The 16,045-nt window shown below is 38.0% G+C and overlaps 1 protein-coding gene across 1 annotated transcript in view; it reads right to left on the bottom strand.

Moving 5' to 3' along the window:
- Positions 1-2,462: 2,462 nt before the first annotated feature.
- The window catches only part of LOC126470830 (trithorax group protein osa-like), a 62,302-nt gene continuing 48,719 nt past the window's right edge, over positions 2,463-16,045 (bottom strand). Inside the window, 3 exon segments of the mRNA XM_050098845.1 lie at positions 2,463-5,340; positions 11,192-11,326; positions 11,568-11,758. Coding sequence (XP_049954802.1) covers positions 2,620-5,340; positions 11,192-11,326; positions 11,568-11,758 — 3,047 coding nt within the window. The 3' untranslated portion in view covers positions 2,463-2,619.

Here is a 16,045-nt window from a genome sequence, read left to right as displayed (position 1 = left end):
GAAATGGACTGGCTTACCCAAGAGTCCTGACCTGGACCCACCAGTGAACCTTTAGGGTGAGTTAGAGTGTCAAATGAATTCCTCTGGTTTTTACTCTTGAGGTAGAACATGCTGCCAGTCCTCTCCACAGACAGTCTGACACCTCAATGTAGGTGTTCCCAGTGGAGTTCAAGACATAAAGGTGAAGGGTGGACACATCCCATATTAATGTTCACTAACAGGTATCCAGATACTTTTGATCAGATGGTGTATATGCAAAAAACATAGAACTTAACCCTCTGTAACACACTAAATTTTTGCAACAGCAAACTTTCCACAGCCAAAGCATAAACATAGCAAAACAGAACTTTTATTTATCTGCAACAAATCGAGAAGAATGCCATGCACAGAACACTGTTGTGTTTATGTAAATTCAATTAAAATAAAACTATAAATGTCTTGCTCTCACATGAGATGCAACAGTTGTCAGCCAACAATTTGATACAGGAGCAGCGATGCAGAAACCATTTTAACAAAATAATAGCATAGCCTTTTAATACAAGGTGCCAGGGAATTACTACCAAGACAACAATTATGAGTATATCAGAAGCCATAAATATAAAATTTGTAGCAAATATTTTTGACAACAACCTTGTCAAGAACTTGAGTATCTCATATCAAACATGTTTCTTCCGTTTCTTCATTTTTTAAAAAAGTATACAAATGACAAAATACTTAATCATGTGGAGGAGGTTATAAGGGTAGTAGGATGACAAAAAAAAAAAATCACAGCAACTTAAAATGACAAGCATATAACTTTTCCACTGTTTACTCTCAACACATCACATGGAAGATGTCTCTATGAAGTTCTGCAATTGTATAGAGGAAGCCTTCCAGAAAAACGTCCAATATATACACATACATACAACTAATAAAATGAACACGAGACCACAGATACATTAACTAATGAAAACATTAAATAAATAATGTACAAATTTTGTGCTAACAATTTTCATCTTAAAAGTGTGTCAAACCACCACTCATTCTGAAATATTCAACAGATGCAACACATGCATAAAGGGGACATGGGAGAAGCATCAGACAAAGGAAACAGTTAAGACAAGATGCACAGAAGGAAACAATACTCTCAAAAACGTAGAAAATACTTACTAAGGGTCATTTTAATACTTCAGTTTTTATTTTTTGAATCAATACAGCACATTCTGCTTCTGCTTTTAATACTGAGCAAACTGAAGTATTGGAAACCAAGTACAACTAATCAGAGAGAAGAAATTGTGGAGAGTAAGTACACTCAAGACAATCTAATTTTGTAGCCAGTGAGAAACAAACAGAATGAATAGATAATACAATGAGACCACCACAAATGGATACTATGTATCTCAATTATTTGTAGAAAAAGGGGCTTACAAGTAAGCAAAAGAAATTTTGAAGCACACTTTAACATGTAGATAACAGTGTAAAAGAAATAAATTATAAATAATGAGATAGGTCCCTCAGTCTACTACATTTACGAGCCATCCACCTAACAGGCACACCAAGGAGGAATGATAACAATTGCCTTAGTACTCCTTATGTACATTTATTTCTGACTTGTTCGACATATATAAAGCATTTGCACAGTAATACCAATATGAAAGTAAGGAAAGGGAAAAGTACTTAGCATGACCACAAGAGGTCTTAGTATGAGGGATGAAAATCAGCCATCAGTAGGATAAAATGGGCTATACATTTTTTATCCAATGGGTATCAATGAACAGATTTCAAGGGCGTGTTTAGAAAGAAAATGTTTATAACAATCTTTTCTCAATTATGTTACACCCCACGTCACTTCCACACATCAAAGTAAATAATTAGACACACTTACTTTCACCTGTTCCACAAGTAACACGGCAGTGGTGGCACCTTAACTTCCTGCACTCCAAGTCATGTTTCTTAGACTCAATTTTGTGTTGTATTCTAAAGAATCTAATTCAGTTTACTTAACTATATGCATGATTACTTAATGTGTATTCTGGTATTTAATATTATTCCACTGTCCCTCAACAGCATTTGTAGCAATGGCCCTACACTAATAAGACAGTCGACACATAGCTCTAGATAACAGAACTTCCACATTCATTCACATCCAACCACATCTGATGATAAATACAAAATAAATTTCCGACTCGTAACAGATATTGGTGAATGCTGGAAGTGGCACCATCAGTCTCATCTGGTAATTCTGAGTTACTGCCCCACTCGTGTTACTGCTGTAGCAACCGTTTCGCTGCAAGACTACGTAACTGTTTGGTATTTACTGTATCTATATTTCATGTATAGTTATATATATATATATATATATATATATATATATATATATATATATATATATATATATATATATATATATATATATATATATATATATATATTTTATTTATATCTATTAAATCTAATCAAAGACAGTCTGACTGTTTAAGGCATAAAAGAAAGGAATAAAGGACTGACGAACCGGAAACTCAGTCCTCATTACATTCAGACTCAAAAGTCATCTCTCACAATTTGTTCCAGCAAAAATCACAAGAGAAGGAAACATCCGTGCCAGTTTCACCACTTAGTTGTCTACAACTGCTGTGCATGCTACGAAGAGGGCCATGAGCACTGGAAAAGAACACTGGAGATTACAGCTGCCACTTGCTGATCGAGGATCTGGCTCATGACGAGGGATAACAGACACTGTTCTTGCTGCAGGAAGAGCGGCCGGTTTTCAGGATGTCGTGCCAGATGAAGTAATGTACCAGCCACACGCCTCAGCATATCCAGACTGGTTCCCATAGCATCTGGATTGTCTATAAGTGCACCGATACCGTGCTGATAGGCTACCCCTAATGCAGTAGCTTCCGCCTGCTCGATGAATGCTACTAGCAAGGACACACACGGGCTCTGCAGTGCAACAGTACGTGCCACACCACTGTCCGCAGCGGCCAGGTAGTGCAGCATATTCACTGCAAACTCTCGTAGCACTTGCTCTTCTGACCAGCACAGAAGTCGTGTCAGCACAGCACACAGACGTTCCAAATGGGAGTAGGGTGGCTTAGCTACAACCAGATCTACATTAGAGTCCGTTACGCACAATTTGCACAGAGCTTCCAGTGCGAGGCGCTGGGGTGACAACGAGCCTGAAGATCCGGGAAATGGGTCCTGACCATGAGCAGCTGGACAAACTGCCCAGTGAAGAAGTCCATCAATTACGGGCTGCGACACTTCCTCAGGATGTTGACCGAGGTCCATATGACCGGCAATATTAGCCGCTGTCACCAACACATTTTCGCGCACATGGTGCAAGAAGTCCCACCACCATTCCGCCTCACCTTGTAAACTGCTACAAGAATCTGCAAAGTCAGCATCTTCTTCACGGTCATAATTGCGCTGTTTCTGTGCACGAGGAGGATGTTCGTGGTGTAAGAGTAAAAGCTTCCCCAACAAACCAAGGAATGTAACATTTTTGGCAAACTCTGCTTCATTGCCCGGGACAAATGTCAGATTCCTCAAAATATTTGAAAGACAAACACAACGCCTTGCCTTTGCATCCTGTGTATCAGTAACAAGGTAAAGGCTCGCTTCATCTCTCGCATAACATTCGTCTTCATAATCTGACATACGTCTTCTTTTCAACGTTCCCGCAGGATCCCTTATTTGTATGCCGCCCCTGTTTTCTCCCTTTATCTCTGGTCTCACATCTGTTACTTTTGACTTTTCTTCAACTTCGTCACCATAGTCATCTTCCATTTTTATGTCTTTTCCTTCATGTTCAGAACCTTCGAGGAACACATCTTGTTCCATTTCTGTTTCCATTTCTTCGTGTTCTTTTACAGTTTCGTCACAACTGTTGTTGCCATTACTACTTTCATTGCTTTCTAAACATTCGCAATTGTTAAGGCTAGTTCCTCCAACAGCATTTCCAGCACTTTCATTACCTTCACTGTTTTCTTCACTGGCAATAATTTCACTTTCAACACCTTCTTTGATCTTATAATCGCAACTGGATTCATTCGGTGTTGTGCTGTTACAGTTATCACCTTTGCTTATGTTGAATATACTACTCTCATTGCTATTAGAACTATTGTCGTTGTTTGTATGTTCTGTTTTTATGTTACTGCTGCTAAAATTATTTGTGTCACTAGTTTCTGATACAGCATTATCACTCTTTGTTTCAATATCCTTTGGTACATTTGGAGAATGCGGCAACTCCCTTTCATTATTACTACTGCTCTCACTTTCGACACAGTTTGCTTCCTTTTTCACTTCTACAGTTTCTTTAGGAGGCTCTAAGGGATCTACACAGTGTTCAGGCAGCAATGAATTTTCTTCCGTATTTTCCGTTTTTATCCGCGAAAACACATCACTCAAAATAGTTTTAGTCCATTTCACTTCATCACTATCCTGCACATCAACGAAGGAGCTGTCTTTACTCAAATGTTCCTCATTAAGTATCACATTAGATGCACTGCTCGAACTATCAATAACACCGTTATCATCATCACATTCCACTTTTAGCACTATAGGAGGAGTTACACTCAAGTTTTCAATGGGATACGATTCTTCTTCACTTACTTTTGTCCGACAATCTTCTTCCTCTTCGGCACCTACAGTTTTACTGTCATCGAGCAGTCTCGCAAATGGAACATTACCGAACTCTCCTTGGAAACATGACACAATGTACTTCGTCGAACTGATGTCTGAAGAGGTCAACTGCCACGGGTCTTGAACCACATCATAGTTTTCTGCCAAGTCACCTTCAATGTCCCAGCTCTTCCGATTATCCACAACAAAAATCTCATTATCTCTGTTCACAATTCGAACTACCTCACCGTTTCTAGTCACAAGAGTATAATTTGGTGTCGATTTCATTAATGTGATGTGACCTGCAGGATCAATTGGCACTCTAACTTGCCCTAGGTCCACTTCCGGTGTTTCCACCTTTGGTGCCTGGAACCACTTCTTCCCAGAATCTGGAAGAGGCGAGTCAAACATGTCAGCTAAACTGTGTCTGAAATGCTCCAACAGCACATCAAGGAGTCCTGGCATGTGGGCTAGTCCAAAATATGCAACTGTGCTATCATCAAACAAAAGGATGTTGAGAATATCCAGAGCCCAAGCACTCTCTGCCAGTAGGCCAGAGCGCAGACTCATCATAAGCCTCCATGCTTCTACAGGTGCTACATCCCCTCATGTCATTCCCTTGCGTTTATACAAAACAGGCAATATTGCTTCCACACTTTCTGGAGGGAAAACGATCTCTCGCTTTGGGGCACTCTGTTGTTGGTAGACCTGCGCATTATTCATCCCAGGTGGCTGCGCCTGAAATAAGACACCAGTAGAAAATAAATATTGGTACAAAACATGGTCAGCAAAACTGACAAAACTTAACACATGTAATTTTTTCTACTTCAATTTGGATTTATTTTTTAATAAGTTTTACTTTATACTATGAAATGGGCTATGGGAGAAAATCAAATTCAAAAAGTTTAAACATGTGCAAAATTTATACTCACCAGGATTATCATGCTTTGTTGAAGAACAGACTTAATACTTAAAAAATTGCAAGCCTTTGAGTAAGTGGCCCATGCATTGAGAATTAAAGAAATTGGTACATTAAGAGTAATGCAAGATCATCTACCTGTATGAAATACTCAGGAGGAGAGAAAATGCCTCTACAGAAACTAATAAAACCCCTATCTTGTTGTTATCTAAAGTCTACATAACTTACTGCACAATCATTAAGCAAGTTGAAAAGGGATGAGGCAAAAAAAATTAAACACTGTAACAAATACTGTATTATAATAGCCTCCAAGTTACCTTGCAAAATTTATTAGTCATGCTTCTCTGTGGAATGAATTGATTCATGTTTTGGGAATGATTGGCAATTTGTTCCTTTGTTTTACCCAGTCATTACTAAATAACAGCTAGAGGCAAGCTGTTCTGCTGGTATGGTGGCACTGTGGCATCTCTGCACAAAGTACAAGTAACTTGCATATAGCAGTCCAGTTTCAACATTAAAAAGGATATGGCAAGTATATGTTACGTCAGCCATTATGTACAAGTGGCAACCTATGGTACTTTAATACAGTGTAATGGGTTAGAACGATATGCCATAATGAGTCATAACAGTACAACATCCTGTATACTCCACCAAAAAAATATGAGAGCTGACTTCGGATGAAGTGATCAAAATGAATATACGCAATATAACTTTTAAAAAGTGCATAAAAAGCATTCATGATTCAAAGTCTGCACAAGAAAGGGAAACAGACAAAGGAGAAGAAATATTCTGACTGTAATGCTGGGGAAGAGGCAGGGGAGGGGGGCTTGTTCCTTATAACTGTCTCGGTAAGTGGTGTGGTCATGTGGAGCTGCTACAAGGATAACAGAAAATGAAGAGACACACAACTTTTGAAATCTATATAACTACAGCATTAAGTTATTTCACAGACTATTTGCATAGTGGAGGGTAAGTTATGAACTTCTGACTACTGATCTTACTAGTGGTTAGCCAGGTTCTTATTTTTATGGCATGTATCATATTTTGTGGGGATGTACAGTCTAGGCAGGTATCTGAAAATTCTGACAGTCTCCAATGGTTCTGCCTGATAAACAATAAAGCCTCTCCAATTCTACTTGTATAATGTGTACCGAAACAGTTGGTGACTGCAATTGTTTCATAAAGTCATGTAGTTCACTGAATTTCCATTTTCTTTAATGTTACCAGCACGATCATTCCACATAACTACTTTTGGTACCTGTTGATGGTATTCTCATTCAGCAATCTATAGATGAACTCTTTTCATTCAGAGTCTGTAGTGAAGCTTCAACACCACAATGCCAGTAGGGATTCAATAACTCCACCAATGATTTTTTTAATATTCGTGACTCGAAAGAGTTATTCTTCCACAAGCCGAGTTCACTATTTCTCATTATCATTCTCCACCTATCAGACCACAAAATTTATTAGTTTACTGTGGTACATAGTAAGGTTGGGGTAAAGTGATATGAAGTAGGAAGAAGTAAGTTGTGTAATGCAATATATTATCCAATAGGAAAATTCTGTTATTTTTGTAGGTAGCATACATGATGGGTGCAAATCTATTTTCATCTTTAATATGAACATTGTAGATGGCTTTTAACAAAGATTGAGAAGCTGCAGAACATAAGCATTCAAAGTGGAGCACAAGCGTGCAAGATTTTTTAAAACGACAATTCTTAGCTGAAGATGATAATTTATGTCCTTTATTCTTTTAATTCATTCTTTTCTACAATGAGAAATAATAAATAAATTGGACTTTGCACTACTATTAACTGAACCAAACCACTGTCACTTCTGTTCCACATTAAGGATGGCTATAATAGGATCAGAGCCACATTTTTGTAAATTAATGTGCTCATATTTAAGAGAGAGAATGGAAAAGAATTAACTGTGTATACCTGAATAAAAACTGAACATGAACAAACTCAATGAATATAAAAAAATATCCTCGAAGGACTGGGTTTGGTGGCACCACTGTATAGTATGTGCATATACAGAGGCGTGGTTGTGTTATTGCTTTATTTGTCACAGTCATTAGTGATCAGATGGCAGTCTGAAGGCCTGTCTGTGCACCCTCTGTTTTGACTCTGCAGGCAGTAACTATACCAAGTTTGCCATAATCATTTTAGGGTACAACCACGCCCTACTGATGAGTCAGCACTCCTGTTGAACAGATTCAGCCATTTGAATGGTGTCACATTGGGGTCCTGGGGGAAGCGGCGGACGTATTAACGGATTGCTGCACATGTTGGACACAATATATCAGTGGCGTGTTGCTGCTTTCAACAAAGGTTTGTGGAACATTCCCATACCTGTATACCAGGCTCTGGACATCCTCACAGTACAGATGCACGATGAGATAGGTGCACTGTGCGAGCATTGGTGTCTGATCGATTATCATCCAGGGCCAAAATCTGTGCATATGTTGCACCTGTTGTGTCATCATGGAGCACTGGGAATCATCTGCTTGCAGCAGGGATAAGATCACATGTGGCTCTGTCCAGACTATTACTGATACCACAACACTGTCAAGCATCACTAGTGATGGATGTACACACCTGTATGGTGTAGACCTGGTGAGCTGCCTACTCCAGAGTGTATTTGCCCTGAACACGCTGGTCACATCCCAGGTCTCATTGGGGGAGGGGGGGGGGGGGAGCAGTCATGGTCATATTTGGTGTTTCTGCAGGTTAAAGTAACCAAAGCAAACAGTGCCCGTTGCCTTACACAGGCTATTATCCCCACACTACTGCCATTTCTTCATAGAAAGGGATGTGCTTTTTCAATGGGATAATGCACATCCTCATACAGCTGCTGCAACACAAGCTCTTTGTGGTGTACAGAAACTGCCCTGGCCAGCAAGATCAACTGATCTCTCGGCTACTGAACATGTACGGGACATGATGAAGTGGGAACTTACTTGTTCTCTGGGGGCCTGCAAGAACCACGACCAAATTACTATAAAAGGCACAAGATGCTTGGGACAATCTATCACAGGATGCCATTTGACACCTTTATGATAGTTTGCATGTGAGAAAACACACCTGCATCACCACCAGAGGGGAATACACTGTGTATTGATGCGACTGGGCACTATTTACTGTGATGGGAGTTTCGTTTGATCTGAATGATGAACAACCTGTCACCTCAATGGTCAGTAAAACGACTGTCCTTGAGGCTGTTGCTTTTTTTCAGCAGTGTATATAGTCCCATAAAAAAATACTCAATACCTACTGTCAACATGCATACTGATTTCTAACACAGCAAACTAAGTAGTGCCTTAATCAAGATGACCTTTTTTTTTCAGTTTCAACATTTTGTTGCCAAGGAAACAGTAACTTTATTAAGTTTCTTAAAGCATTTATTAATGATTCTGTCAGCAGTTGCTGTATTTATATTAGGCAATTAGTTTCAAATGTTATAGGTTCTTTTTCATGCCTGGCCTACTGAGGCTGCACTGACAGTGCCTGAACAATAATGATAAACATCAAAGAGGCAATGCATGAGTCTGATTTTGACTTAGTAAAAGGCATGTGTGGATTGTAGCACTTTTTCTGGAAACATTTATACAGCTTATGTTGCCTCTTTGATGTTTATTATTAATATCAGGCACTGTCAGTGCAGCCTCAGTAGGCCAGACTTTAAAATGAACCTGTAAGGTTTGAAACTAGCCGCCTAACATAAATACCGCAACTGTTGACAGAATCATTAATAAACGCTTTAAGAAAATATGATTTGTTATTACTTTTCTTTAATTTTACTCATCTTAACCTGTTTCTTGATGGAACCAGAAAGTATGTGTGTGTGGAGTGGGAGATCAGGGCCTATTGTTTTAAATGAAATCTCAATAGTGATACAGATTCACAAACCTTATATGATCTTTGAAATCTCTGTATCTGCAGTTTACCTCATGGTCCTAGCAGCAGCCGAGTTGCTCTCTTACCTATAGCCATGTACATCTGATGGCAATCCCATTCAGTCACTCTGTGCTTCAGTCAAAAGCCAATACAGAATACCAACTGTACAAGCTGCTTTAATGGGGCAAAAATGAAGCAACTACATTTGAGCATCCTGACACTGCACTATTTGTTCCTTTCTCAAATTTTAAATGCCTCATTTACAACCTACTAAATGGCTCACTTATTAACCATGCAGCTTACTCATGGTTGAACTTAAGAAATCTTGGACTGCAGCTGAAGCACTATGCAGAATTATTCTCACACTTACACATCATAAGAACTAAAACTCTATGGCACTATCACACTATATAACATTGACCTGCTGTCTGACCGCTACTTCATCTGAAAAATTGCATATTACCTCCTTGAGCTGCTGGTAAAATTCCTTATCAACCAGTTTCAGTTGTCTGGTCATCAGCAGGTTCATCAAAATATTTATGGCATCATGTTAAGTGAAATTAAAAATCATTATTGTTAGACGATAAAACCGCAAATTATTGACTGCTATCACAAGGTAATATAAGCTACATTGTAAGCTTATAAAAACTATGCTAAGTAGTGTATTTGTTCATGTTATAACTGTAATCCTCATTAATGCTGTGAACAGATTCATACCGCATACCAGATGTGCAGTACTAATCTGTTCAAAGTTTTAATGTTGGTTACGGTTATAACATGAATGAGCACACTACATAGCACAGTTTTTATAGACTGAGGATGTAATTTATATTATGGTGTAATAACAGTGAATATTCCACCGTTTTATCATCTGATGATGATTATTTTATATTTCACCTAATCTTAGGTTGTGAGTACTTTTATGAACCTGATGATGTGGGATGACAAACTAGCTGGGTAAATACAGAATTTTACCAGCACTTCAAAGTGGTAATATGACATTTTTCAAATACATTAGAGCTGTGGGACACCATCTTCTGAAAATCCACTCAATCAGCACTGTGCAGTAGTATTACGAAGACTCACAGGCAGCACATGACCTTGTCAGCTGCTAGTGTCAAGTTTCTGAATTAGAGCTACCACTATGCCATAACAAAGCTCCCCATTAGTGTTCACGAGGCTGAGGGCACCCTACTAAATATCTGTAACAGGTTTATTTATTGGTCATACCACAGTACAAACATGAAAGCTTTATGTGTTTGCCAGATATGCCTACCATAGAGACACACGCCCTTGACAGTGTGTTAATATTTGTTAAATGCTGACTTCAAATGCGTGCTTCGGAATCAATTTATGACTATTTATTAATAGAACAGACAAAACGAGCCATATGTGATGTAAGACCAAATGCACATACTCTTTATTATGGGCACTTCATTTAATGAAATAAAAGTACATCGACTTCACAATGTGCTGCAAAATCATTTCACGACATGACCCGAGTTTAACACAATGGTTTGGAACAGTGTCTACAAAACACTGAATGTGTTTATTTTTCAATACTAAGCAAAGACTTTGACATACTGTAATCTACAAGCCTCTTAATTTTTTTTTATAACACAGGTTGTCCTCAAGTTGTTAGCACACGAAACAAAGGCTTCTCTAAATGTCTTTCAGTATCTCGACATGGTACAAAAAGCAACACCATAAGTAGACTCATGATGTGTGTAGAAAATTCAGAATGAGTGAGAAAAAATTAGAAGCAGCGAACCTTTGAACCCGGTAGTTGCTGCATCGAATACGGCTTTCCTTCCGGTCGGAATGGAGCACGTGGGCTAACCATCGGTGGCCTTAGGAGTGAGTTTTGATTAATACCAGGAGTCTGCATACTTGGAACCCACTGCTGCTGTGCCTTAAGGAAAAAAGAAAGAAAGAAGTAAATAAGACTCTGAATAAAATACTTGTGTTACTAAAATTATTTATAGTAACATCTCTGACAGTTTCACTAACAGCTTCAATCTCAAAAAGAGTAAGAAATACACAGTTCACACAAAAATAATGGTTACGGATGTCTTCAACCATAAACAACCAACCCTATATGGGCAAAAGTGACAGAGAACATCGTAATTCAAACTGTAACACAATACCTGTTGTGGAGGCTGATACGGTGACTGTCCACTAGCTTGGTAGCGGTGCTGGTCCCACTGGCTGTTAGCTGGCTGACCAGGCACAGGACCACCAGCTCGTTGAGCATTTTGGTTCCACTGTGGAGGCCCTTGTGGAACAGGTCCTTGTGGAGGGTACTGTGCCCGATACTGAGTGTTACCACTACTCCAGCCTACAATACAACAAATTCTCTATTTTAATCACACCACATTTAAATCAATCTCATGAGATGCATTTATGTCTCATCAAATACTAGAACATCTCACTCTAATGTGAATCCCTCCAATAACTACATACAACCAAGAATATGAGAGTTTAACCTAAGAGGCTCGTTATTAATCCTGCTGCAATGTATTTTGAATGGAACAACAAAGTGTCTGGATCTGAGGAAATTATAAAAACAGAATTGCATAACTTAGCTCTCTTAAATGTTCACTGTTAACTTTATTAATCTGAAACTGATTACAGGTTTAAATCTTTTGAAAACCAACGCAAAGTTAAAAACTAAGTAAATAAAAGTCTCCAAGGCACTAATTTTTTTTATACATTCTTGCACTTCCAGTTAACATATTACTGTCCAACAAATCAAGTTTGACGAACCTACACAGATCAACATTTTTTCAGTTGCCAATTCATTCAGTCATCCCAAACACAAGAAAACATTTTTGTAACATTCCATAAAACACTAATTCTCATTTATAAGTACTGAAATGGAAAATTGTAAGTACATTTCATTGATACAATACATCTGAAAGCACTTGCAAAACCACAATGAACCATGAGCTGTATGATTTATTTATATATTTTGTGTTCCGGAGAGCTGTGTTGTAGATATATCACAGGGTACTGAACATGTCAGTTTTACTGAAGTGTTATGGTATTATAAAAGTAGTACTACTATTCATTTTTAATATCTAAAGCTCAGGTTCTAACACTAAAAAACAAATTTTGCAGTTAAATAAATATTACAGAAAATGTAAATATTACAGTACATATATAATATAAAAATAAATACATTTACAACAATAAATAGACAGGATCATAAACACTCTATGGTCTAAAATGACACACACAACAGGAACTGACTTAAATTTCTTTAAACAAGAGCTCGTCTTGCCATCTGCCAAACCTAATTTGTGAAGAAAGGGCACTAAAAACCTAACAGCCACTGAAGTGCATCTCCTTCCAAACTAATGCCAAGTTTGCATGCCAAAAGTGGATATCACCTTTTCTTCTAGATCATGATTACGATATGCTCTAGTAAGTTTGAAAAGGGGCTTTTCCCCCGAAATTACTCAGGCTGTAGATTTTGGGATATAAGGAGGCACCACAGACAAAACAGCACATGAAAAATCTGTGCTCAAGCTTAAGATGGGTTTGAACATTACAGTGCTTTAATAAATACAGAACTTTTAATGGTGGTAATGTCACCGACTTCCTACAATCTGTGAACTAACTCAACCAATCAGTTATTGGGCAGCTATAATTTAACCGGATACATTAAATGTATTCACAGTTGTGAATATGGACAACCATCAGCAGTATAACGGAATGACAACAGAGAAAATTTGTGTCGAACCAGGACTCAAACCAGATTTCCAGCTTATCGTGAGCAGTTGCCTTACCATTAAGCTATATAAGCACGACTCATGGCCAGACCCAAACTTCCACATGTTTCCAACCACGTGTCTACAACCTGCACTCGTACATTCATATGTATATTCTCGTACAGGGGAGACATTTTAGGCAAAAGTCACTTTGCCCGGTGTCAGTAGATAAATATTATATTTCAGTACCTGTGTTATTCAGAATTACAATGCACTGTTCCTTTGGACATGCATACAATGATAAGGTGACCACTTGTGGTAATCGGGAAATCCAGGTTCGAGTCCTGGTCTGGCACAAATTTTCACTGTTGTCACTCCGTTAAACAGCAATGGCTGTCCATATTTGCAGCTGCAAATACATTTAATGTATTTCATAACAGCTGTAGTCACCACAGTGTCTTTTCCTTCAGGCATGTATGAACATTTACCCAGTCAGTCACCTAGTCACATGCACAGACACCAATTTGCCTCCTTGGTTAAGGTATCAATCAGAGTTGTTGGTACAGAGGAACATACACAGAAAACAGCAAGTAGCAGGAAGCGGAATAGGACATTAGACACAGCAAAGGGTGTTGGACAAGCATGTGTATTGACTAGGGACTGGAAAATGTAGCACCTATTTTTGGCAAAATTCGTGTCCAGTTTCTTAGTTTGTAAATGACTAGACACACAAATTTAAAAGGTTGACACACTACATGAGTGCAAATAGACAAATTATTAGTTCTTTGAAATCAACTGTTAAAAAGAGTGCTGATTGGGGGCTTTTGACTGGCATGTTTGTTTTTGAAAACACTTCAACAACTTTTTCTACCGAAATGGCTTTTGTTTTCTTCATTTGGCTGTATTTATACTTTCAAAAAAGATTGTTCTGTTGCAAAGCACCAGCATTTTCTCACCAGTTAACTGAATTCCTCTCAGATTAAGGTGTTTCTGGACATTATTTGTCTTTTCTTGCCCAATCTGAAGATTAAAAAATCTGCAGACTATTAATTTCGACCTTCCGTGGGCATTCATAGCCCTACAACCCATGCTTGACAACACTACAGATAGAACTGACAAGACACTTAGCGTAAAGTAAATCAATCATACGTTAGCTTGGTTTTAACATTAGAAGAATTATTTCTGCACCATCAAAAAACATTAAAGACTGTTTTCCAATCACTATAGCACAGAGGGCATTATAGGCTATAGTCACAGACGGCAGCAAGTGTAAATAGACTAGAATTTTGACCACCACAGGGGAAGGAGCAGTGTGGGGAAACAAACCCCGCATCCATTTCATTGGGCAGCAGCCTACAGCAGAACTGACACACTGTCACAGGGATTGCCGATCTCTTCTGGTGTTGTAAGAGTCATAATTGAAATCTGTGATGGAGCAGGATTAGTCGCTTCACTTATTTCAAAATAAGAAAAGAAAACAATGAGTAACACACAACACAAAACATTCGGGGTAGCTACCACACAATTGCTTGTTGAAGTTGCAGAGTATTGTTAATGATACAGGCCGGAACTCTAGCGGTACATTGCATTACGCGAGTGTGTGTTAAACAGACCACTCAATCATCCACAATTGGCATCACACCAGATCATTGAGTGTATTGATACATCCTTGCATTTGTACACTTTATTTTGCACATAGGTCCTTGTGCACATTATCTATCCAAATTGGGTTTCGTCATATGGTGTATAATGCCAGTGACTGCTTACATTTTCGATATTCTATGCAGAAAATACAGCCATTTCAAACTTTCGCTAACAAATAGCTCATCTGGATACAGTTCGCTATGAAATGGCATCTATTAAGTAATTTCGCATTTTGAGGCAGAATTCACATTTATTTTGGATTTATCGGAAAATGTGAATTATTCCAGTCCCAAGTAATGACTCATTATTAAAGGTACCTATTTTCTGCAAAGTGCAAAATCACAAAATTTTACAAATTTTGTTCAAAATGAGTAACTGTTTATCTTTAAGAAAAATCACAAAATAAATGATGAAATTGTGTGGAATCAAATCATTTGAAGTTAATGGAGTAAATTCAATTAAAGTTATGGCAATGAAATACAAATATTGATGACACTCGATTCTACACTACTTCGATACATTGAATTCAGTATTGCTAACTAAACTTCCTGCACAGGGAAGTAAAGTAAAATTAATTTTATGTGATGCTGAAATAATAGCACTGATTATGTGTGTGTTTTAAACAATATGATAAATACAGTCTTTTCTGCTGTAGGAGATGGTATTTCTTGCTCCTACAGATGAGGTAGTGGTGAAATGTACCAAACATCAATTATACCTTGATCAAATCTCATTTCTTAGGGTCTATTTCATTATTTTGTTGTTGCTGGAATTCATATCCTGATTTGTAGGTAATGGTTTGAAAAATATTGAGACAAACTGGTAGTTGTACTGAAAAATAGTTCATGAAGAACATGTCATAGGTAGAAATACAAATGATGCCAGAAATTATATTCATTATGAAGTCAAACTTGTTAAGCATCATTTCTCTCCTAAGAGAGAACTCTATCTACATGAGTGCAACAGTAAAATGTAATTTCTAGGCATTAGTTTTGAAGACAACTGGTACACAATCCTTATATCAAAGGCAAACTAATGTACCATACTCTGGAAGATATATAAATGTTGTAATGTATTTGTTTCTCAAATGAACCTACATTAAACTCAACCTGAAGACACATTTGTTAGCATAACTAGTCTCGGTGAACTATTGTGGAAGGTTACTTAACCCTTTCATTGCTACAGAGGTGCTCTTTGCATTCTGTGTTGAGGTGGCTTTTGTTAAGGCTTTACTGCTCTCCAGATGTTGGTGCCTGTGCCCAGACACA

Source organism: Schistocerca serialis, chromosome 3, assembly GCF_023864345.2.
Source record: "Schistocerca serialis cubense isolate TAMUIC-IGC-003099 chromosome 3, iqSchSeri2.2, whole genome shotgun sequence".
Lineage (NCBI taxonomy): Eukaryota > Metazoa > Arthropoda > Insecta > Orthoptera > Acrididae > Schistocerca > Schistocerca serialis.
Note: the sequence above shows the minus strand (reverse complement) of the source record. Positions and strands in the feature narration are given on the sequence as shown.